At 40.4% G+C, this 25,464-nt stretch overlaps 1 protein-coding gene across 4 annotated transcripts in view; it reads left to right on the top strand.

The window, feature by feature from the left end:
• The first annotated feature begins 35 nt into the window (after positions 1-35).
• gsap (gamma-secretase activating protein) overlaps positions 36-25,464 on the top strand; it is a 32,646-nt gene continuing 7,217 nt past the window's right edge. Inside the window, exons 1-29 of one of the 4 annotated variants that reach the window (XR_003834539.1) lie at positions 36-116; positions 1,732-2,288; positions 3,290-3,360; positions 4,135-4,191; positions 4,298-4,367; positions 4,656-4,703; positions 4,825-4,913; positions 5,490-5,559; positions 5,735-5,784; positions 6,076-6,201; positions 6,305-6,361; positions 6,455-6,501; positions 6,628-6,713; positions 6,855-6,857; positions 7,506-7,583; positions 7,676-7,753; positions 7,970-8,062; positions 8,214-8,382; positions 9,162-9,252; positions 11,373-11,442; positions 13,533-13,612; positions 13,891-13,971; positions 14,473-14,595; positions 14,828-14,883; positions 17,078-17,109; positions 18,798-18,859; positions 22,042-22,137; positions 24,708-24,778; positions 24,889-24,983. Coding sequence is in view for 3 of the 4 variants with exons in the window: in XM_029461742.1 (XP_029317602.1) it covers positions 2,201-2,288; positions 3,290-3,360; positions 4,135-4,191; positions 4,298-4,367; positions 4,656-4,703; positions 4,825-4,913; positions 5,490-5,559; positions 5,735-5,784; positions 6,076-6,201; positions 6,305-6,361; positions 6,455-6,501; positions 6,628-6,713; positions 6,855-6,857; positions 7,506-7,583; positions 7,676-7,753; positions 7,970-8,062; positions 8,214-8,382; positions 9,162-9,252; positions 11,373-11,442; positions 13,533-13,612; positions 13,891-13,971; positions 14,473-14,595; positions 14,828-14,883; positions 17,078-17,109; positions 18,798-18,859; positions 22,042-22,137; positions 24,708-24,778; positions 24,889-24,983 (2,137 nt within the window). In the remaining variant the exon portion in view is untranslated. Of the gene's footprint in view, positions 117-1,731; positions 2,289-3,289; positions 3,361-4,134; positions 4,192-4,297; positions 4,368-4,655; positions 4,704-4,824; positions 4,914-5,489; positions 5,560-5,734; positions 5,785-6,075; positions 6,202-6,304; positions 6,362-6,454; positions 6,502-6,627; positions 6,714-6,854; positions 6,858-7,505; positions 7,584-7,675; positions 7,754-7,969; positions 8,063-8,213; positions 8,383-9,161; positions 9,253-11,372; positions 11,443-13,532; positions 13,613-13,890; positions 13,972-14,472; positions 14,596-14,798; positions 14,884-17,077; positions 17,110-18,797; positions 18,860-22,041; positions 22,138-24,707; positions 24,779-24,888; positions 24,984-25,464 lie in introns of all 4 variants that reach the window. The other 3 variants (XM_029461742.1, XM_029461743.1, XM_029461744.1) reach the window with 3 other exon arrangements.

Genomic DNA, 25,464 nt, shown 5'->3' with positions numbered 1-25,464 from the left:
GGCGGGCGGGACGTCGTCACCAAAATTCCGACATCTCTCGGTTGTACTTCGGTTGTATTCGGCCAGCCAACCCAGTTTAACCAAAGACTCTCTAGACCTACGAAGATCATCACTCGGTAATGAAAGCGATACACTCAACATATCTTTTTTTTCATTTCTTCACATCATAAAGAAACTGTGCACTTAACTAAATGATGTACTCTTCATTATATGCCTAGGGTCGGCTAATCTATTGAATATTTGGTATCTTTGAAGAAATATTAAGAACTATGTACTTTGAAATTAACTTAGTTAACTTATTTATTATGCCAACTTTCAAATTGTGTGCCAGGATCTGGTCAAGTCGATTATGTTGGGAAACTTAAGAGAAAGCAGGTTTTAAACGGAGTTAATGATTTTGGGGGCCTGCAATGACATTGAATATGACATTTCCAGCATCAGATGTAGCCGTATGATTATAGTACCGTGAGCACGTAGATTAGTGGAAGCTCTTTGCTTTAATTTTCTTCTAAGAAGTGCGCAGACATGAGCCACTCTTATGTGCTGTTTTCAAACTTAGCAGAAGGGGGCAGTGTCGGTCATCAAATTATGTTACAATATCAGAAATGCCACTAAAAGGCTCATTGGGGTGTACTCATGAATGTATAAAAAGAACGGGTGTACTGTGCGTGTATGCCCTGCACAACAACACCAATGTCTTCATTAATTATTGGAATTGCTGAGGTCATCAAATAGCCAATACGAATGCCAACAGTAAAAAAATACTTACCCAATACAAACATGTATACTTAGGCCAGTGTACTACAATATGTGTGATATTTGTTTACAACATGTTATTGTTGGAGCTCAATATTAGCACAAAAGATTTCTTATTTCTGTTTCTTAGTGCCTAGGATTTCATGTTGTTGCTATTGTTTTTTTGTTTTTAACTATATTTTAAATGAGGTCTCTACCTCAATGTATTTAAGTCAAAAAAAGGTTGCATGAATAGTATTACTGCAATGAGACTGACCGGAGAGGAAGAAACTCTCATTACCATTTGTCTTTAATGAGCTCTCTGGAATAAAGTGATGTAGTTTTAACATTCAACAGCATCATATTTAATAGCCATAAAAACATGCTATGGTTTCAGTGTATTTCTGAGTTGGTTATCTTGACAAGACATCAATAATATTCAGATATTCATTTATGACTACTCGGTATAATGATATCTGTAAAGTACAGTGTGTTTTATAGCTTATTAAAAATGAGAATACAAGGGGGAAAACAAACTTGAAGGAATCTAGCATCAAAATAAGCAACGTCATCTTGATTTAAGTTGGCTTCAGCCTGCCCAATTTACTTTTTCCAATATTTTGTCATGTTTTTTGTTCAATTGGATGCATCTTTAATCAGATTCCTCTCAGATTTGCCCCAAGCAGCAAATCCTCAAGTAGAAGATGCTAAAACCAGAGAATATTTTAAGTTTTGTACCTGTTGAACGACATTTTGGAGGTGCAGTGTTTTTATAAACCCCTTGAGGAAGGTTATCTTTCCTGCTCATCCTGTTGATTTGTACCTCATATTTATGTGTTTTAATCGTCATATTATCGGGTTGAAAATACACTGAAATTGGCTGTTTAAGAGGGCCTATAGATCAATGCATACAATCTATATTTTTGGTCATAGTTAAATGCATGTAAAGCTTTTAATCTAAAGCCATACAATTTACACACTTCTATTGGAAAACAGTCTTCCAGTGAAGTACATTGAGTCACCCGCCTGGGACCCACTGTGACACCAATGGGAATTGCCTTGCTGAGCCTGGATGCTGCACCCATTCAGCGGGACGGTGAGAGATTCCAACCCGCTGGACCGATGCTTTCCTCGGCCTATGGCAGCGAATCACCCGACTGTCTGCTCACTGAGAAGGGAGGAGCTTACTACGGGACAACGTAACATTTCCGCATGTCAATAAAAATACGTTTCTGAAGACAAGAGGAAGAAGTACACAGATCATGTGAATATGTGCTTATGTGCATTATTAGTTTCAGTTGTACAAGTGCCCAAAGTTAGCGTGTAGTTTTGGTCACATGGTACCAAGCCTGAACCAGCTGTCAGGTGCCGCCGCTTCTTCTCAAGGAAACAAACTTACTACGGAGTATTTTAAACAATGCAGGGATTTAAAGCTGATAGCCACTGAGCAGATAGTGGTGTAAACATGCTGAAGTTAAAGCCAAAGTTCGACCTGTACAGTGATGTGGTGTCTGACATCCTCAGGAAGGAAGCGTCGGTCTGCAGGGTGAAAGGTGAGGCGTTCAGGTGTCCACGGTCAGCTCCACTCTTCAGTGTCTAACTGTTTCTTATAGCGTTTGGTACATAACTGAATAGCTTTGAACAGTAGCTAGCTAACAGTGCTAGCTACAAGTGTCAGGTTTAGTTAAGTTAAGTTAAACCTGTAACTGTTAATAAAAAGTCTATAGTGAATTTTACTGTATTATACGTTCGTGTAATTAGTACGAAATTGCTCAATATCACATATAAAGTAAATTTCTTAGAGAAAATGTAGGACTGTTTTGTAGCTTTAGCTTCAAAAATAGAAAAATCAGAATCCTAAATAGTTAAAGATTAATACGTATATGCCAGTAGATGTCGCTATTTACTTTTCACATTTCCTCTCTAAATACCTTGTAATGAAAACAATGATTGAGCAACATTTCAAATGAAAAGATATAAACTAAACATAGAAAATTGAACGAATATTCTAAAATATATGTAGTTGCATGATTCCAGAACTTAGCATCTTATATTTAAAGAAAATACTGTATAATATGAACTAAATGGAATGCAGATAATTTCTTTATTTCCAGTGTCTTCACATGAGACTTAAAATAAATACTTTGATTATTTTTTTGCAGGATCTAACAACTACAGCAAGACTTTTAAATATCATGTTGTTACTCAGCAATCATATGTTTACTGTAACATTCTGTAAAATGGAAACTCTGCATGTGTGGTACTTTAACTGATAACTGTGTTGAAAGTGATGCATGACAGTTGTGGTTACACAGTAATACATCAGCATCTCATTAGTGGCACTTTTACAGATTCCTGCCAAATAATTCACCTCCACATCTGGGCACTTAACACGTGTATAATAAGTTATTATACTGTGGAACACACTATATTCTAATTAAGCATACCACTCAGTATGTTCAGCATGAACAGTGGCAGGAATACTAAACACTGCACACTTTTTTTTAGACATGATAAGACGTATGTGTTCATTATAATGATGCTGTGCCTACAGAATACTCTGGAGCAGTGGACACTCGTATCCTAAACATTGAGAGAGATGGGGGCATCCTTTACTCCTGGAAGGTAAGTCCATAGTGACGGCACTGCATATTAAGTACAGTGTAATTATTCTAATCCTTTTTAATTCAGTGCTCGTTTCAGTTTAGTTGTGTTACAAGCTTAGTGTATGTTAGATATAACGTTGTATGCATATTTCTTGCCAAATATTCTGTATCTGCTTGTCCTTCATTGAAGTCGGAGTGAGCAAAATATTGAAATCCCCTATTCTCTCCAACACTCATCATCAAATGGACACCATCAAATGAAAAAGAATCTAAATTATTTTATACAGATTTTGCTCTAATTCTGCATGACATATTTTCAGAAACCATGGGTTTCTCGCTAGAATTTCAAATAAAGTTCTGTGTGCTGAACCGTGCTTCTCTGCACAACATGAATCTTTAATGATAGGCCCGCTGAAGAGTCTGTGGGTTTGGTAGGTTAAAGACAGTGTGCAGCCTGCAAAGAGGAAATAATCTCTTTTTTGTGCAAGGTTCACAGCTCCATGCATGCCTGGCTGTGCCTTGGGTTTCACAGTAGACTTCTTCCTTTTATTTTAAATCTTCTGAAGTCTAAAAAGTGTTGAATCGCTGGTTTGAAGTGAAGCAGGTCTAGTCAGGATAATCGGCAAGGTCAGCCGAGGTAATAAGGAGGTCAAGCATGGCGTTCCGCACTTCAATGTGGTGGAAGACACCAGTGGGAAAGTAGGTCTACTCGGCCAGGACAGATTAGGGTTATCCCTCTCTGTAGTTTGATTGATTTAATGACCTAACTGGAAGATTCTTTCTATTCTGATAGGGAGCAACAGGGACTACCAGGATTGGGAAATTTGACTCCAACACCAAACAGAACAAGGTACTGTGTTTGTGCCTGCTTTACTTTAGTGCTTCAGATTTTACTTTTGTGCACATGTGTGTTGGTGCACGTGCGTTCCCATGAGGCTGTGTATTCTCTCCAACAGCTCCTGTACACATTTGACAAGCAGGTGTGTGTCAGCAGCTGCTCCCTGAACAAGGAGGAGACGCTGTTAGGTAGGTGAGCCTCTGTAATGTGCAGATTAATGAATTAGCAGCAAATGGGACAAAACTGTGACCCCAAATTAAGTAAGCGACCAAATTCGGGTCCAAATATCAGCGTCTACAGAGCAGTTAAGTATCACGATTTTGCAACGTGGGGACTCAAAAGAACAAGGCGAAAAACATTATTAACTGTAATGCTGCCAAATCATAGCTAAATAAATGCTGATTTAGTGTAGCTTCTGTGGAATATATATGTAAATTAGGTCACATGACACAGCCTGTGCTTTTTTTCCCTCTCAGCTGTCAGCTTGGCACAAAACACCAGAGGAGAGGAGCGCCTCAAACCAAGTAACAACTTTCTCTGTTTTTTCATCTCCAGACCATGACATCAGACGTTCATATTGCATTTTTTATCTTTCTCGTTACATTCTTCAATTATTTTATTCTCACGTTCTGTCTGCCTTTGTAGTATCCAAGTGTCTAACTCTCCTGATTGAGATCCATCCCATCAACAACACTAAAGTCCTAAAGGCAGTAGACTGCAGGGTCAAAGTGCAGGTAGTGTGTGTGTGTGTGTGTGTGTGTGTGTGTGTGTGTGTGTGTGTGTGTGTGTGTGTGTGTGTGTGTGTGTGTGTGTGTGTGTGTGTGTGTGTGTGTGTGTGTGTGTGTGTGTGTGTGTGTGTGTGAGAGAGAGAGAGAGAGATTGAGTGTTGTTTTGGCTCCTTTCATGCAGGTTTTACTGCAGCCACAAGCTGCAGTTGTGATGCAGTGACTGTGTTTAAGTGCCATAGACTTTTTATTCTTTTGCTGAAAGTGCTCTGGCTTGTAGTCTCCATTCCCAATCTTACTCACTTTATCATATGTTATATTTCTCTCTTTCTCAGTTATATCTAAGTCTTTTTTAATCAACAGAGGCATATTATTTATGTTTATGTTATTAAGCCACTGTAGCTGTAACCCTGCTAGTCCTTACGGCTTGTCGTTCATTATATTGCCAGCCACAAATTTAAATATATGAGAAGAATGTTTAAGGCCTGCATTCAAATCTGAAAATCAGCGAATAGATTTCTCCATCTGGTAGCTGTTGTAAACTGCCAGATGCTGACTCACGTTTTTTTTTGTGGCTGTCCCTAGTTCCTCCACTCAGAAAGTGACAGGAGATCAGTACTGGAGAGCCACCTGCTGCTGCTGACTGAGGACGGATGTGAGTCCGTCTGTGTAGGCTATATTTCCTTAATCTGTAACAAAACAGATCATCACATTCAGACAGGCATAATCTGTTTTTTTTTACTTTTCGGAGAAGAAAAAACAGCATTCATAACGGAGACGCATTACATTGGATATAGTTGTGTTTATGCATATCCTTCTGTGCGTTTCAGATGTGGATCTCTACCATGTTCTGCTGACAAGACAGGAGGGTTACAGAATGGTACATGGGACTCTACATAGCTCATTTTAGCCAAGTGTCTGTAGCCAACTATAAATTGCATTTATTTATTTTTTCTGGCTGGTGGGTTTAAGAGGTATACATTCTACACACATCTAGTAAAATAGCAAATAATATGTAAATATATTTACATAACCCAGTGCAAAGAATATATTGTTTCAACCGCTTTCTCAAGACATAAACTCCACCGTGTCTGGCGCCCTCCTGGAGAGCTCTGCATTAAGAATTCAGCGCGTCCACAAAGCTGAATAATAATGCGTTTGTGTGAACCAGGTGATGGCTTATCCCGAGCGTTTGTCGAAAGCGGCGGAGAGAGTAGTGGAGGACTTCTGCTGGCTCCAGTGGGACGGACACACACAAAGAGTCTACTATCTCACACATCATGTAACACACACTCAGGCACGTACAAGTGTACTTGTGAGGACATTGCATTAAATAACATTTATAAATAAATACATTTTCTTTACACTAGGTGCATTAAATAACTCTGTGTCTTTCACAGGACAAGTTCCTCATGCAATGTGTGCAGTTTTACCCCAACCATAACTGCGAAACTGTGGTAAATCTGTCTTATAATTGAATACATTTATTTTTGCACATAATCTCATTACTGTATGTTTAATCATATATTTTGAAATCTACTGTCCCACAGTTGGAATTCCCGTTTGAGTTGCCTGCTAATCCTTTCCACACAGTCAAGTAAGACTAGTATAGTATAATATATATTTTTTTCTTCTCATTCTATATTCCTCATTCCTTTCCACAAGATTGTATTTAATATATTTATATCTTTCACTGTGACTTTTGTTCATGTGTGTCCAACAGCTTTGTAAATCTGGGTTTTGACCATTACCACGTGGAGAGACCGGAGCAGGAGCTCGTTAGGATGAAAGTGTTCACAAACAGAATAGGTAACACATTCATACTCATAAAATCGTGGCATGAATGTGTACGCCCTCACACTCAACAGAAGGAAATAAACGTTCTTGTTACAGTGCGGGACTAATTCTATGTGTTTGTGTGTGTTTTGCTTTTCTCTTTGTGAAAACAAGAAAGTAAGTTATTGGTACAATTTCTAGATGCAACAAACATGTTTAATGATATACACACTAATACACAAAATCAGTGAATTGTGTTTTTGACCCTCACCGTCAGACAATCTGACCTGAAGGTATTTTGTAATTCACAATCTCAGAGATGATACGATGATCAAAGGATTGTTTGAAGAAAAATTAATGTGCTGATCAATGAGAATCAAGTTGAGCCGATCTATGCTTTGTTGCTTATTGTTTTATTACGGATCATATGTGACGTAAGGTTACATTGAACACCATGAAAGACGGCAATAATACTTTGGCATCAGACTATTCAAATTAAAATCGCTCAATGTTTTCAGACTAGAAGTCAAACCCCTTAGAAGAAATGGGTCATTTTCAGAATGACTTTCATTCATTAAACTGGTGAATGAATCTTTTATTTCTGAATCAAATTCGAAATCTCAATAACTCCCCCTTTTCCTGTCCTCCTACTGATTGATATACCCTTAAAAATGTTCGGCATTAATATGTGAATTGATTCTCCATCAAAACATTTCACAACTGATTTAATTTCTCGTTTAGTATCGTCGTGGACGTACGTGATCTCATTTTAAAGTCACCTACTGTTTGATTCGTAACTGCTCTGTCCCTGCGCTTTGCTTACAGGAAGCATGTATGTGTGCTCCAGCCAACATCTTAAAGACAAACAGGAACTGATCTACACTGTGCTTTTAGTCCACACAGGTATGCTGTCTTTAAAGAATGTATAATATCTCTGTATGCTGTTTTTATCTTGAGCACATGGTGACAAAATTGGATTTGCTCACTTCCTGCAGGCTGCAGCAAGACGTTCAGAGTGTCTCTGGGCGGCGACCAGAAAGGCACACAGCGCCATCCGATCTTCATCCCTATAGGTCATTGCACACACAGAAATGTAAAACAGTCACACACACACACAGAACTCAGAATTCTTATGAATCTCAAATGTGAAAGGTTTGCATTCAAAACAGCATCACAGACATGCAATTACAAATGAGTGCATGCGCCCTGATGCCACCCAATCAGTGTATGTTGTGCATACAGAATACAAATATAACATAGTAGTGATGCTGTGTTATTTTTGAATGTAGGTTACCACATTGTGGTGTATCTGCAGGACTATTTCCTCCATTTGATCAACACCAGGCAGCAGGAGATGCTCTGTCACTCCCTCTTTCTCTCAGGTGAGACAAGGCTTTTTGAGCGATATAGTGGTGCAGTTTGTTTACCTCCTTTCTCAGGATTTCTCACATGCTCCTACTTTTTCCTGATAGGGTGTTTTTAAAAACAAACATGGAACTTGTCTTATTCTCTGTCTGTCTAAACAACCTTAAGGTCTGGACGTGGACTTGGGCCTGCAGTGTCAGTCAGCTAACGTCACAGTGTTGCATGCAGAAGAAGAGTCCAGTGGGAGTCTGTTGGACCTGGCCAGCGGGAGGATCCACACTGCCGAGCTTAGACCTGCCTTCCTGCTGCAGATACTGCGATCAGACACTCCTTCCAGGTGAGCATGATTCAATACTTTTTGTGCTTTTTGCAGCTTTTTGGAAACCGCTCATCCAAACAACTTCACACACGACACTGCGGTTCCCTGGTTCCTAAGCAATACTGCCGTATTGAAGGCAATCAGAAGAATGGTCGTTGACAAAAATGACTAATAAATATATCCCATACATGTCTCTCTTTGGTATTTTTCTTCATCTGTTCTTGAATGTACTGTAGCGAGCACCGGAGAACGAGTTGTACCCAGCATGCTGGTCGCCGGTGTAACAGTAATATATCTTAGCGAGCGACGGAGAGCGGCAACCTCCGAGTCTGAAAAGTGAAACCAGCACTGGTTGCAAAAAGAAGTTCAAATTGTATAGAAGGCTATGAGCAAATGACCTACTTCTCACTTGATTTATTTACCTCTGTAAATATTTACCTGACGCGTTTTGATTCAGCATGCTGTCCTGTTTGTAAATTATGATCTCATTTTACAATAATATGGATACTAAAGCAGGGTCTTTTAGTTAGTTGTAAGAACAGCTTTTGCTTGAATCGTGGCCAGCAGATCGGATTCAAGCATCCTGCTCAATAAAGATGCATCAGTGGCTCCTTGCTCGATATTTTTCTGGGACAACATTTTGTTCCATTTCATTTATAAATGGAACTTTTAAACAGCACATGCATCACACTGCAGTATCTGACTGTTGGCTGTCTGCCTGTGCTTCTGCCTTTGTGTTTGTATATGCTTATGTTGTATAAAAGTAAATTTGCTGTATCATGTCACCTGCGTCCAAGGTGTCCCAGCAGTAAGACTGACCCTCAGCGCCTGGCTGCCCTCCACTGCCTGCTGGTTTACATGGGAAACGACCCAAACCTGGAGCTGAAGGTACAAATGAAGGCAGGAAAGGAGTTGGGAGGACAAAACTATTGACATTTAAAGCAAATTTACTGAGTTTTTTAGCATCAGGTAACCTTTTTTCCCTCCCAAAAAAAGACGTAAGACATCATCTGGACCTACACCCATTCAGTTTTTTACCAGAATTGCATTTTTATAAAACAAAATCCCATTATTTATTTGTAGAACATAAAATAATTAACAACTTTGGTTGTTAACAACGTCTAATGAGACACAAGCTCAATAATATCTGAAGGAGAGACTTAAGGGAAGGTTAAAGAAGCAGAAAAGAGGGAAATCACCTTTAATAAAATATACATGTAACTGCAAGGTGCGTTCAATAAACAGCAATAAAAAGGTAGAAATGGCAGCTTTCCTGCACTTCAGTGTGAATTCTGTAGGTGTCAACCTCGAGTCGGAGGCGCGAAGGTGCAGGGAAGAAGACACAGAAAGAAAGAGAAGACAGGATGCTGTAATAAAACATAAGGAGAGAAAACACATGGGCAGAGATCAAACAGAGTCAAACAAAGAGGCAGATATTTTCCTGGGCACAGTACTATGACTCAGACTCTATTAGTAGGACACCTAAATTAAAAAATATCCTGCTGCTGATATAATGTAATACATTCTTTCTTTAGAGGTTGAATGAGTCACCAGCTTCATTAGAGCGCTGAGAAATAGCCTCACATAAACGTATGTATTCTTTATGGACTCTCTTGTTTGTAACTTTTAGAGAAGGCTAAGTTATTCCACTCCTACATTTTGCTTCTCGATCTTCCTCCTCACACATGTTATACAGTATTTATGTTTCTGGACTCCTACTGACTTTTGAAAAGAGATTTCTTGTTCAAACAGCAGAGAAATGGGCAGCGGAAAATGAGTTTTCACTCTGGCTGTGAGATTCGCAGGGACTATCTTTGAGGACATCATTCATTTTTCATGTTTCTGTAATGTAATTTAAACATCAGTGTGCCAATCATCCCAAACATTATTATCAGGGACTAAAACTGTTTTTATAACCAAACAAGATAACCACAGTTTGTGAGTCTACAGCCACGCTAGCGATTAAACTTGAGTATGCTCACAATGACAATACTAACTATCTGATGTTTTACCCTATTCAACATCTTAGTGTGTTAGCATGCTAACACTGACATGCATCTTTGGTGAGATATTTCAGTACTCTGTATCAAAGCAATCGTAAATATCGTCACGACTGACTTGAAAAAGCTGTCGAGCTCGCTGTCGTGGTAGAGAAGTGGAAACTAGAGCCTGATAAAAATAGAAGAAGGAATTATCATGTAAGAAAGAACAGACTCACACAATGTTGCTGTTTTCTATTTATTTATTCTTTATTTATGCAGGGGAACCTTATGATTTATAATTGTTAGGACTCAAACGCACAACTCCAGAAACAAATGTAAAGTGTAAAAAAACAATACTTTACTTTAATAAATCAGAATATCAACTCAAAACACTCACTAGGAGGATATACAAACTTCTCTGAAAAAACACACTTCTTGGAACACTTGGTACGTGCACATGATATGACAAGACGAACTGGCACAAGACAAGGGGAGACAGGACAGTTTATAGGAGAGGTGAGTAGGAACAGGTGGAAACAATCAGGGGTGGGGCAGACGCTGACGATGGCGGGAAACCACACAGGGACAGGAAGTAAAGGGATCGGGCTTGAGAAACAAGAGGTAGGTACAAAATAAAACAGGAAGTGACAAGACAACATGAAAAACTCAACAAACTCGATGAGACATGACAATAATGACCTTATTCAAGATTGTTTGACTGTTTTTCTCCTCACTATAAAGGATGTCCAATATGTTTAGTGCCATTTTAAGAGTTTTAAGCATATTTTGATAATTATCTGGATATATCGCACATTTCCTACATCTTCCAGTTTTAATACTAAGCTAAGCTAATCAGCTGCAGCTTCATGTTGACACAGATATGCGAGGTATCCTCTCATCTGACACAAATGTTAAACTACTCTGTTGAAGGACAGAAGACAAACTACGGTTATTGAAAGATGACCATGTTGTGCAGCTCCAGCCACACTGACACCCGTCCCCTGTGTGTCTCCACCCTTCCTCCAGATCATTGAATGGCTGTGTGACAACGTGAATGCCTTCGAATCCTTTGATCAGATCCAGGAGTTCATTCTAGGTCAGTGGCCGCTGAAGCACGGGGGACACAAATCAACTGAGTTTCACTTCTTCCTCTCAGAGTCTCGCTGCTCTCTTGCCTTTTTCTTCTGCTCGTGGGTACAAGTCTGCTTACATCAACTCAGTTTGGCTCTTAAATCTCTTCTCTCGCAAGCTTGTGCCAGGCGTCCAACGCAGGCCTGAAAGAGTCAGAATCCGAGACCTTAGAGACTTGCAGCGTGCACAGAAAGTCCTAGTAGACACACAGCAGCAACACGTTTGAATGTCCTTCAAGGTCTCTCTGAAGAAAATAGAACAGTACATGATATTAATTTCACATTTACGAAAACAGCCATCACCTAGAGAATTGATGATCACATTAGATGTTGGAACACCTTTGCTGCATACATTAGCATATTATTGGAGCTGCTGTAACTACTGGGTGTGAGATACAGAGTTCATATTAATACAGGTGTTACTGCACAGTATATGAAGACAATTATAAATAAAACGTGAGTAACCAGTGCTCACTAATTAATCATAGTGATTGTGGCAGGACCTGAGGGGGGGGGGGGGGACGACGACGACGACGACAGAGCACTCTTCTTTAGACAGTCATGGAATAATATAGTCAGTTATATTGTTCACAAACACAATATAGAATGTCCTGTATGTATGCTGAATGATAACACAAATCCTGTAATATCTCTTTCAGGACATTTATCACATATAATAACATATGTTCTTTTGTAGCTACTCCACACTGGGGTTTAATATTTGTTTTCATATGATAGGCAGTAATCCACACGAGAGCGCACGCCAAGGATTCAGAATTGATCAATAAATAAGATTTTATTCTGTAAAACCACTAACCATAAAAATACCATCCTCACTCTCAACAATTAGACTACAGTGTGAATAGCATCAGCAGTATTGACGGCTTAATCCTCGTGCTAAAATTAGGAGAGCGCTTTTGCAGCCACAGATCCTCCACACTGTCTCTGTTACTGTCACTCTCGCAGAAAAAGAAACGCACACACAAAAATATATTTTAGCTCTGTGTGTTTCCCCCAAGAGGCCTGGTTTATGCCTTGCTTGGATAATGTCAAATAAAAAAATGGTAAGACGCACACACACTCCCTGATTTCTGAAAATAGAAATGTTCTCAAAACCTCAAATATACAGTATTCTGCAACTTATTGCACATTATCAAATTAGGCATTTTTGAAAGCAAAGGCCAGAGGGCCCCTTCAAGTGTTCCCAGACAGAGAACACTGCAGGGACAGCACAATGCCAGCAGAATAAAGAGGTACAGGAAGATGATTGATGATCTTAAATCTGATATCATGCAGTGGCCGACTCCATAAAACCCTCTATAGGGAAGGACATTGGTTTCAGTGCCTTGTCTGCTTTGAAGTTAATTTAACTTCTCCACTCAAAGATGTGTTGTCCTTTATGTTTATGTCCCCTAAAATGTCTGGCCTTGACTACACCGACTGGTATCCGTGTAAAGTTTGTCACTAGAGAGGAGTTTTTCACACCAATTTCTGGTGACCGCCTCGCGATGATAGATGTATTATAAGAACCGGACACAGGGATGGTTCCCCTTCAGTCCTCCCCACTGGCCCCGCTTGCAAGTTCCCGCTCGGCCCATAGACTTCACATTGTCATGACATTACAGATTTTTAAATCACTTTTCTCAGCTTGAGGAAAGTTTTACAAAAATAAACCTCCATGGATCTAATATTCATAGCAGAAAGAGTCAGAATTGACCTGGTTTGCAGTTTCAAAGTGTCCTGTCAACAGACGTCTCTTTTACAATGGTGGTCTATGGAGGAAATGCTTTTTGGGCAATGTGGCCACTGGGCAAAATCCAGTTCCGTGCACTGCTCAACACGGCGCGAGCAGCGAGCGGTGCACTGTTCAAGGACAGATCCAGAATTTCTCAGTGAGAGAGAAAGTGTAGATGTGCTTCCACCAAAATAATAAAATCCTAGTGTTTTTTTTTTAAACATATTTTGTACATATAGTGTCTGGAGGGGAACAAGAAATCTGTGATATATAAAATAAAATTCCAACTGTACTCTCTCTGTCTCTCACACACACAAACAGCGTCTTTGTACAGAATAAGCTATGAGAAGTCGCTCAGCCTGGATAAAGTCCTGCCTTACTCCTCTGTGCTCGACAAGAAGGTACCACACACACACACACACACACACACACACACACACACACATACACATACATAAATACGCACACTCACACACTTATACATACAATTCACCATGCATAAAGGCATAAAAAATAAACAGGCGGCATATGAGTGGATATGAATGCGGAATGAGGACACAGTTCCATTTCTACTTTATGCTTTAACACACACACACACACACACACACACACACACACACACACACACACACACACACACACACACACACACACTTTAGTCTGTCTCTGTGTGTTCTAGGAGATACCAGCTTGTCTGTTGGAGGTCCCTGGTGTGTTGTGTACCACTGAGCTGCATATTGAACCTGTATTCAAAGGCAAGGTAACAACATCAACATCTAATCACATTTATTACATTAAAACTGCTTTTAAATTATTATTAAACAATGTGTACGACTGTTGTACTTATGGTGGTAGCGTATACTTTTCTTCCTACTCTGTCTCCCACACTATATCATAAGACACCAGTTCATAAGACTTGCATTTAGGTTGCTGATTAAATAGAGACCATGTGTGTTTGTCACATCACTGAAGGTGCGTGTGTGACGCAATGTTGGGAAATTACTTCAGCTGACTTCATGCCGACATTTTAAAAAGACATTTCTATGTAAAACAGTGTGATTTTTATACAAACTGTGTCTACTGGTGCGCAATTCAGACGCAATTATCCTCAATTGCTTTGCAGCAATGTCCTTGCTGTGTCACTGTGGTGTTGTTGTTTGTGTGTGTATGTGTGTGTATGTGTGTGTGTGTGTGTGTGTGTGTGTGTGTGTGTGTGTGTGTGTGTGTGTGTGTGTGTGTGTGTGTGTGTGTGTGTTTGCAGGCCAGAAGTCTCCAGGGTTTCTGGTCAGAGCTGCAGTGGAACACAGAGAAGACAAAATATCTGGATGCTATTCCCAACCCCAGATTCAGAACCTCAGACATACAAGCCGACTGGGATAAACTGGTGAGTGTGTGTTTTTGTGTGTGCTCCAACAAAAACCAGTCGTGCATATGAAAGAACACATTTCAAAATGTCCATACTGGAAGTTAAATTGATAGATGGTTATTGTTTGATCATGCCAGTTGTTGCAAAGAATCAGAGAATGACTTTATGATTTACTTTGTGTATGTCAACATACCTTGTGAACAATGAGAGCATATTTTCAGCCCTCCCGTGACGGTGTTACTTGTTTCAGAGGTCAGAGAAGAGCCCATCCAGCCACAAAAATCACATCGAGGAGAACACAAAGAAGTAGGTCTTCCTCCCACTGGAGTTTTGTCAAGAAAAGTACATCACTGTAGACACACAGTCCTAAAATTGGAGAGAGGGAATGCACGACTGCACCTCTGCACTGCGTTTAAACGTTCGCTACACCGTTTTAAAAAAATTGGGTTTGGAAAAGTACTTAACTTGTGCACTTTAAAAACAAACACCGGCTTTAGAACTGCTACTGAAGTTCAGTTATCCTTGCAAGTTGCATTGATTTTCCCAAGAGAGAATACAAAAGCTGAATGTGAAAAATACATTGAGCTGTATCCATCCTTAAAGGACTTGGTTAGGGTTGTTCTATGTTTCTTATAGTCAGTTAACTCCATGAAAAGACTGAAACCAACAATGCTTTACTCCGCTTCTCAATGTATTACGACTTCCTCAGCCTTTGAGGCACTTAGCTCTAAACCCACCCGTTCCTACTGAGGTTTTAAAGGTATACTATGCAGCATTTTCCTAAAAAACAAAACAATGTATAGACTCATAAATAAATAATCCCTCTCAATTATCACTTATGAGCCACTAAAAGTGTGTGGTGGTGTCTGTCCTTCCCCCCCCCCCCCCCTTAATTTGCTGTGTTCGGGACATTTCTAGGCATCAACAAAGAGCCTTTGCGCCACACATGGGTGTGTAACCCTCAGCCAATAAGCAGGCTGGGCAGCCCGTTCTCATTCCCAGTCGTCAAGTACCACCATGTGGCTTCTGTGTGCTGTTATTGGTGTGTCGGTTTGACCATACACACGCGAAGAGCGAGACATGTCACGACAAGATGAAGCGTTTGTTCAGCTGCATTCATTTCAGATCCGACACCTTCCCGCAGGGTTGTGTGGACGTGTGCATTGTGTTTATTTGGCCTTTAGAACGTAACGTAGCGTAACCGACATGAAACAATCGGGTCACTTTTAATTTTAAACCTAAATTAATTCCTAAAACAGCTGGCCATTGTAGTTTTTAGCACATTTTTCTTGTGAGGAAATTTTTCGGGGGACTATTTTCAGCTGTGGATTAATACACATTTGGTTGGATTGATCAACAGTACAACAGTGGCTCATTGATGTGTTTTTTCTATCATTTATTTGACAACAGTGAAGCTCTTTGGTACAGAGGAATACATTCCTTTAAGCTTTGGCTTCACAACAATATTTAGTAGAATCAATTCATGATTGATTTTTCATGGGCTTTTTCTTTCAATAATAAAAATACAGAGAACTGACAGGCTTACCCTTTAACTATGCTGAAGTGCATTCACACCCAAAAATGTGTTTCAATTATTAAGTTCTTTCTCAGCTCACATAAGTTCTGAAATGTAATCAATCAGGTGAAGAATAAAACGTAGTCTAATACAATATAGATGTGAAGCAAGTTTAAAGTACTTTTTTTGTTCTATACTCTAGACACCCCCAGATTTCCCTAAAATCTAATATAAAAATAAAATATTAAAATGAAAATATTTAATGATTCCTATCTGGAACCTGAAGAAAATGAATTATTCCTGTGCCCTGTGGCAGCCTGGATATATTTGCTTTTATACACACTACTCAGGGCAGTATTAATACACATGTGCAACATGATTGTGGATGACAGAAGTTCAGCTTCCCTAACCAAAGTCGGGAGTAAACCAGACAGAAATGTCTCTTCTCTGTCTGCTCACCTTGTTAATGTCACAGCTTAATTACTTTAGCTCTCCTGCTCTTGCTCTCTTTGAAATCTTACCACTTACCCATGTACACAAACTCCCGAACATTAATAGCACACCGTGCTAGCTGCATTCCTCACATGCTTTACCAAACGCACGCAAACCCTTTCTTGAGCATATTACCAGGTTACTCTTTGAATATGAAATATCGAGAGCCAACCGTTTGAGATCAAGTGGTGATGGCCACGTACGTGTGTGCACCACTGATGTAATACCTGCCTTGAATTAAATATAACGGTCCTGTTTGTACTAAGGATCAAACCGAAAGCCTTAATTAGCTTCTCTTCCTCCGGGCCAAACTCCAGCACCTGCTTACACATTTTGTGCTTTTATAGTTTTGATATTTGGTTTTGTGCAGCAGACTGCAGCAGTGAAGCCTTACACTACCTCAGCTTACAGCGCAAAAAAAAGTAAGACTCTTATTATAACGCTAGCTTGAGGGATTGTTTTCACACAAAGCTTTTCTTCTTATTTTTGTAGAGTTCTATCAATGGTGGACACCTGGTGTCTTGGTAAGAAGCATGAGCACACTGAACACACACACATACACTCGCAAACATAAATCCATAGATGCAACGCACACAAAAAGGTACACAGACACACACAATACAGGCAGTGTGAATGCCATAAATAACAAAACCTTGGCTTATAATGGAGTTCCAAACTGTGTGCGAGTGTATTTGAGTGTTTGTGCCGCATTGAGGTCGCATTCTTCATGCCCACTGGAGAATTCAGCTAAACAGAACCACCACACTAATCTATCTTGGAGGGAGGTCGAGAAAAAAAAAAGGGTAGGGAGTAAGAACGGGAGAAGTGGAAGAAAAATAGAGTGAAAGATATTTTATTATAAAGAGCTGGAGGATGCTACAATTACACAACAGTGGGGATTTTATTACCTCCTTCTCCTCTCTCCCTCTCTCTTCCGACTCCAGTGCAGATGTTTTGTGTCAACCACGACACATGACCTTCCCTTTACCCCAGTTAATTCAAGTGGATGATCTCAGATTCACTTGTAAAACACACGCACACACACACACACACACACACACACACACACACACACATCTCGTCCTGCGGCACTTATACACAGATGACAGCATTCATGTAAGAAGCTGCCTCACTCATCTCCTGCAGTATATCAATTTAACTTCGCTGTTTCAAATCAGAAGCTGGTGTTTACTTTATTTCCAGCGAGATATTTCACTGGATTAGTGAAAAACGCCACGTCCTGGTTGCACTAGATAAAACGTCAGAGGATCCTCAAAGTCATTAGGACTCATCCTTCTGAGCACTGTAGATATCTGCACCACATGTCATAGCAATCCATCCCGTAGTTGATGGGATATTTCAGGAGCAAAGTGGTGGACTGACAGACAGACAGAGAGACATCCAGGGACAGCAATCTCTAGAGCCATTCCACTAGCATGGCTGGAAATGCCCATCACAATGTCCAAAAGCCCAAAGTCATATATTTGAGTAGATGGAACCAGCACATGGTTGAATTTATCAACAGCCATTTTGATACTGTTTTCACAATCTAGTTATTCATTATTCAACAATGCTTCACGTTTGATTAATGAGACCTTGTAACTGAGAGGTCACATGGTCAATAAAATGTTAACAGTAATGTCCGTTGGAGCAAAAAGCACCGACACCCTACCTGCTCGCTCGCTCGGAATAAGAAGCAAATTTGGCAGCGCTGCCTCTCGGCTCTCCGTGCCCTGCGAGTGCTATTTATATCTGTAACAGACACTGTAACACTGTACACTGTAACATCAAAAAAGCCAGCTTCTTGCATGTGTGTTCAAATGATCAAAAGATGGTCTGTGTTTGTGTATGCAAGTGTGAAATAATTCATCTTAAGTGATCAAACTGGAGCATGGTCCACTTTTTGTGTGGCTGACATAAAAACACTGACACAGCAGAATTGCAGCCCCCAAGCTTTGGGGTGTATTTTTAAAAAGCGAAAAAGAATCCATTAATGTCTTAGCTTCAGACCCCTTTTTTTATTTTTTTATTTTTTTATTAAAGCCATAAACAAGTCAGAGTTTGGGGTTCTTCCCCTCCTACTGATGGCCTGTTTAATAATGTTACTGACACATCTGAGGCTACCTTAAGTGTTCAGTCTTTTGAGCATCAAAGGTTTCTTCCAACGTCTCTTTTTTTGTGCAAGTTCCCACTATTGCCTGGTCTCTTTCAGATAAGAAGCTGGTGCCACTTTTCCAGGAGGAGGACTATCAACAGAGGGTGCTCATAGGCCTGGTGAGAGAGAGAAGCTGAAACCAATCAATGGCTGCAACAAATGCACACACAGAAATTGATTTCTTTATATTGTGCTTGAATGGCCCGCACAGAGCCCTGACCTCAGCCCCATCCGTCCTTCATCCTTTGGGATGAATTGAAACACAGCCAGGGCTTATGTTGCATTGATCCACTTGGGATAGATGGTAGAGATAGTAAAAAAACACTCACGTAACACCAACAAGATGGTTGTGTTACTACAGAGTTGTCCATATGAGGTTACAATTACTGTGAGTGACAATTTATTTATTTATAACCTTTATTTTACCAGGATATGTCTCATTGAGATTAAACATCTCTTTTTCAAGAGAGTCCTGGCCAAGATAGGCAGCAGCACAGTTACAGAGAAAAAACAATCACAACATTAATTAAAACATTTACAGACACAGTGGTCTGCTTCAATGTCTTTAAGAGTTGCTTTAAGTCTGTTAGAGAGACCAGCTCTCTGAGTTTCAGCTCATTCTGCAGCTGGTTCCAGGCAGCTGGAGCAGCGTAACTAAAAGCCCTTTTCCCAAGTTCTGTACGGACTTTTGGGACAGTTAAAAGAAACAAGTCCTCGGAGCGAAGCCGATATGGTCCACTACATTTCCGACTAATGTAGATCCTTAAGTATGGAGGAAGAGCACCAAGTATAGCTTTATAAATAAGGATGTGGCAGTGTTTCAGTCTACGGGAGGTCAGGGAAGATCATCCAACACGAGCATATAAGGTGCAGTGGTGCGTCAGGGTTTTGAGGTTTGTTATGAATCTTAGTGCGGTTTAAAAGAAAGAGAATTGTCAATGATAATAACAAGATATTTGAACTGAGACACAGATTCAATCTGGGAACCCTGTAAAGTGGTGACAGGAGGGAGGTTCAAGTGTTTGGTTTTTGCTTTCGAGATCAGTTTGAAATTACACAAATTACATTGTACAATGTTAAAAGCAGTCTGGAGTTGACAAAGAGCCTGATTTGGGGAGGACGCAGAGCAGTAAATGACTGTGTCATCAGCATAGAAATGGAAATTTGCATTTAAAACATTGTGATTAAGATTATTTATTTAATGGTCCTACAACCGATCCCTGTGGCACACCCTTGGATACATTAAGAGAACTAGAAGTTATACCTTCTACCCGCACACACTGTGATCTGCCTGATAAATAGTTTTCAAACCAACAGACAGCTTGATCTGAGAGACCTATACTGTAGAGTCTTTGTGACAATAAGGCATGATCCACTGTATCAAAAGCCTTGGATAAGTCAATAAAAAGTGCTGCACAATGTTCTCTATTGTCTAAGAAATTTATAAAATAATTTACTACTTTTAAGGCAGTTGTAGTGCTGTAGGTCAGATAAAATATTATTAGTCGATACAAAGTCCTTTACATTGTAGCACTACATTCATTCAATTTGGGTTTAATTATCCCCATTGATGAACTTTGGCTTGGTACAATTAAAGGGACAGTGCATTACTTACAGTAGGTAGCAGTCAGCACAACCCCAAGTTTATAGGAAGTACCAGCACGGAAGCTAGCTGTACTGCTGTGGACGGGGGAAGCAGTAAAACTTATTTTAACCACCTAAAAGTAAGGCCTGCCAAAAACATCTGTATCAGTTTAAGTGTACGCTATATTTAGATTATTTTCCCCTCTTTACCTTGCCGTGAGACAGCTCTTTCAGATAGGGAACTGAAGCCGTTATATCCACCTGTGCTCTCACCAGACTCCATTGACAAAAACAGAGAACATGGGGGGCTACCACTGCCTCGATCGGTTAGTTAGGTTGTGTTATCGGGGGACTTCGGTGAATCTGAACTAACCAAAGTGCAACTATATACTATTTACAATACTGTTTGATCACTTATATCTATACTTCTTTATCTAATTTATGCATTTGCTTACGATGTAAAACAACGCTCCTTGAAGTTTATATGCTGGCCTGTTTGGGTGTCCACATACATCTGGCCAGCATCAGAATCCACTGGTTTATTAAAGTAAAAAAAAAAAAAAAGGCTTGAAAAGCCTCACTTGTGAAATGCAGTCAGCCAAATGAATCATTCAGTTAAAAGATCAGCCATCCAGTGAGTCGTGACAAAACATGCAGATATTTTAAAAGCACAAAGTCCTTTAACCTGTCGTTAACATCCTGCCACTCAAAATCAAAGAGCAGACTAGAAGAGAATAAAAACACATCAGCCTGGATTCTTGCTTTTGAGATACAGCACCAACTTTGACGTCCTTTTTGTTTTAGTTTGAATAATTATGTCTGTCATTCCCTGTAGTAGATGAGGCAAAGTGAACAAAAGTGGGTGCATGGCGCATAGTAAAGCACTTCACTGTGAAAGTCCTCCTCAGATGCATTGAGCATCTCAGAGTGTTGACATACAACATTTTAACAACCCCTGGAGGGGGATGTTTCCTCTATCTGGGCTGATGTATAGACCACTAACGATCCGTAGTAAAATGCTGACAGCCGATCATTTCCCTCCATTGTTTTCACCATCTTTTAAGGTGAAACTCGCTGTTACACTTCAGATGAGTTGACACATTAAAAAAAAGGGCATCTTAAGGTCCCCGTCCTGCGTTTTCTTTTCTTTTTTTACTGAACGCTGTTTGATGGACAATTTCATATCCTCCAGTTTTCCCTGTGCTCAGCATAGTTTTTCAAAGAGCAGATAGCTTCAGTTTAATGGAGTTCAGGCTAGATGCTAGCAGTCTCCCAGCTATTCTTAGAATGACCAGTCCTCCTGTCTGTCTCTCTTTATCCCATTTGTCGCTTCTTCCATCATTCTTTTACCCTTCCTCTCCTTCCTCCTCTCTGCTCACATCCTTCTTTCTCCTCCTCATTCCCTTTTCCTCACAGAGGGGTATCAGGTCATTCTTACAAATTGTTGTTATACCTTCACTCATCTTCTGTATTTTTCCTCCTCCCACATCCACAGGTTTCTCCTCTCTCTTGTATCCATGGTTAAATCAATTTCGGGACACAGTAGTCGAAGGCAAAGTCGAGCTGAACTCAATTTGACCCTGCTGAGTGCACAGCAGAGCGTTCTTAAAACGCACACACACACACACACACACACACACACACACACACACACACACACACACACACACACACACACGCAACGAATATAATCAGTTTTTTTTTTTTTGCTTTGCAGACAGTTGACAAGCTTCGAGAGCATCTGAACAGACACCTGCCTCGACTGGGCAAGAAGAAGATTGACTCGCTGGTTGTCAACTACGTAGCCAAACTGGTTAGTGTGTGTGTGTGTGTGTGTGTGTGTGTGTGTGTGTGTGTGTGTGTGTGTGTGTGTGTGTGTTGGTCAGAAAGGTCCTGGAGTTATGTATACGCCTGTAAACCCTTCTTTCATTTAAAAAAGGTACATCGTTCTTCGAGTAATGTTTATTTAATGTTTGCCCTTACTCTTTTTCGGGAAGGTTAAGTGACACTCACGGCGAGGAACGCTCAGCGGAAACAGCAGCAACTTTTCCACTTTAGTTAAATGCTTTGACAGAACTCAGAGATGAATGTGTGTACTTCAGATTAGAGAGGTTGCTGGAAGCCATCAGGTCGCCGTTTCAGTCTAAAACAAACATCAGCTCTCTGATTCAGGCTCCTCAACCACACTCTGTATGGGGTTTGGGGGAGCACAAAGTTTCGATTGAGACACCCCTAGTGGCAGAAAATGACATATTGTGCGTTTAACAATACAGAATGAATTAAATGTATATAAATACCAAACCTACACTTTTGCATCCACCCAAAGAGCAGCAGGCGGGATCTGCATAACCAAGTGCAAAGACGCAGCCACTCTCAGTACTCTATGAAGGTACTTGGTTGTGTAGTCAGTCTTTAGTATTCCTTAGAGGTAAAATTCTTCACAGCTAGGAGCTGCTGAAAGCAGACATACAGCATATATCAACACAACAGTATTAAATCAGGTCAAGGGTAAGGCTGGAATTGAATAGAAAGCAGGAAGCAGCACATTTTGGGACTTTATGGAATTGCAAATGACAGTAACAAAGCTCGAGCTGGATTGGCTCAGCTCGGTGCGTCGGGATCGTGAGTTTTAACCTGCGACTTCAGACTTCCGATTGAAAGTAATGGGAATAGGAGTGGCTGTAATCATTTCGGCATCACCCTGCGACAGGCACACGCGGTCATTATCAAATTTATTCTGTCGAGCGAGAGTGAAAAAGTTTCTAATCCTGGGAGCCAGACGTATTAACGCACACTCGCAAAATAAAACACATCCTTCAGGGACTTTTTGTGTAAAAGAACAGTGGAAGAACTGAGCAGCCTTTAAACACTCAGAGAGGTAGTGTTTCAAAGAGGACTGACTTCCCCTACACAAATAAAGAACATCTCCCCTCTCTTGTCGGTGCTTATTGAGACTAATGGCTGCGTTGACACAGGGGAGAAGTTGGGGGTGACATAGATTACAGCTTTTAAGAGCCAGGGAACTTCTTCTATGATAGATTACAGCTCCGCTGCACATTATTGTCATAGTTATTTATTTCATACCCCTGTTGCTACAGACAACTGAGCTACATTCCTTTTTCTAACCTAGCCAATGTCAGAGCGAAGAACAAACCGCTAATAGCTCAGTGTGAATAACTAAAGGCCTGAATACATATTAAAAGTAATGGAATGGACTACCATATTTTTTAATTATGCAGAAAAGTTATTCTATACCCAAGGTTATTAAACTTTTTTCCCCACCAGGGGAGCCACACTGAACACATCCAGCCTCTCTGTCGGGCCGAGGCTCATTAAGACAAATGGACTTATTCTCATAGAAAGTCACACAGGGGATAGTGTGTGTGTGTGTGTGTGTGTGTGTGTGTGTGTGTGTGTGTGTGTGTGTGTGTGTGTGTGTGTGTGTGTGTGTGTGTGTGTGTGTGTGTGTGTGTGTGTGTGTGTGTGTGTGAGGCTGTGGCTTTAAATAACTTGTTTGCCTTTTTTCCGTGCACAAAAACAGCCTTTTTTAAAACTTTTTTTTACTGATCTTCAGGGGCAAAATAAAAAGAAAGAAGTGTGAAATTTGCATGAAAATTGCAACCTTTTTGTCAAACAATGAATATCTGAATTTTAAAGAGTAATAACATGATGTGCTCACTGTTAACCAGGGGAAGAATTGTTTGCTCAGCAGTTTTGGACTTGAAGAGGATTACTTTCTTCATCTGTGTTGACAAAGAACTCCTTACAATTACACCAGTGTTCCTTGATTTGTTGTGGACGGAGAATATGACAAATGTTCCATAGAAAATATGATTAGATTATTTTGTGTGATCATTTATTAAGGGATGTGTAAAAAACACACTGAGTTAGGAAAAACCCCCAGAGGAGCTCATCTGTCTTTGACTTCTTTTATTTTGGGTCAAATCTATTACATAAGAGATCAGAGGAGGACGTTGTGTTTGGAGGGTCCGGTAGAGGGTTTCCCACTGCTGCGCAGGATGTGAATGAGGCAGATCGTCTTCCTGTTATTCTACAGGAGATGACCGACGTGGTCATTCGTGGAAAGAAGGAGTGTGTAATATGTGCGTTGCAGCACTCGTGCTAACTGATGAGCGTGAAAACACGTGTTCACATCCTGATTCATTGCGTTGCTCTTGTTCAGTGGAAATGAAAACGGGAAGTAGGAAAAGAAAAAGGGGGAAGCGAGGAAACTGAGTGTACATTTGCACCAAGTGTCATAACAGAACAAGGTCTTGTTTTCAGGTGTTTCAGACTAAATGTTTGAATCTAATCGAGCATCTCCTTCCCTAACGTGTGTGTGTGTGTGTGTGTGTGTGTGTGTGTGTGTGTGTGTGTGTTTAGCTGGAGCTCATCAGACACATGCTGGAGTCCGTCTGGCTGAAGTACAAACTGGGCCCTCATGTTTTGTGCTTGTGAGTACCTCGTCCCTCGTCCTTTCAAAGTTTCTAACTAATGTGTTTGTCACGTTAAGTAACATTCCTACCCAAATGTGTGTGTGTGTGTGTGTGTGTGTGTTTTCCAGCACACAGCAGGGCAGTCCAGCCGAGTGGTCCGTGTTACACTTTATGTTTCGGATCCTGGAAGCCACGAGGGGTCTCTGCCTGCCCCTCCCACCTGGTACCATCCACACACACAGACACACAGACACACACACACACACACACACACACATACACAGACACACTTTCAGTCGTTATAATCCACTCTCCGTCTCACCTAGAATAACAATGTGTGTTTGCACTGAGGGACAACAGACCCGCTCTCTTCAGCACTAACGTAACCAAAAATATGTCAAACATTAGCATAGCGCCGCAGACATGGGTGAAGCAGAGTGTGACTACACTTTCAATATTTGAATTTATTTAACAATGTCTGCAGTATAAACCGCTCTATTACACAATTCCATAATTTGAGTTGCTTCAGAGTAAAAGTTTGTGGGTTAGAATCCTAAACGAGGGAGGAAATGAGAAATGCCCTGAAGCAAGGCAGCACACCGCTAACGGTGAGACTGCAGGTGCAAGTGTAAAACAGCAGGCATACTGACTCTGTGTCCCTTTGGTACATACAAGTTAAATAAAACAAAAACAATTAGCATTTG

The sequence above is a fragment of the Cottoperca gobio genome, chromosome 23 (assembly GCF_900634415.1).
Source record: "Cottoperca gobio chromosome 23, fCotGob3.1, whole genome shotgun sequence".
Taxonomy (NCBI): Eukaryota; Metazoa; Chordata; class Actinopteri; order Perciformes; family Bovichtidae; genus Cottoperca; species Cottoperca gobio.
Note: the sequence above shows the minus strand (reverse complement) of the source record. Positions and strands in the feature narration are given on the sequence as shown.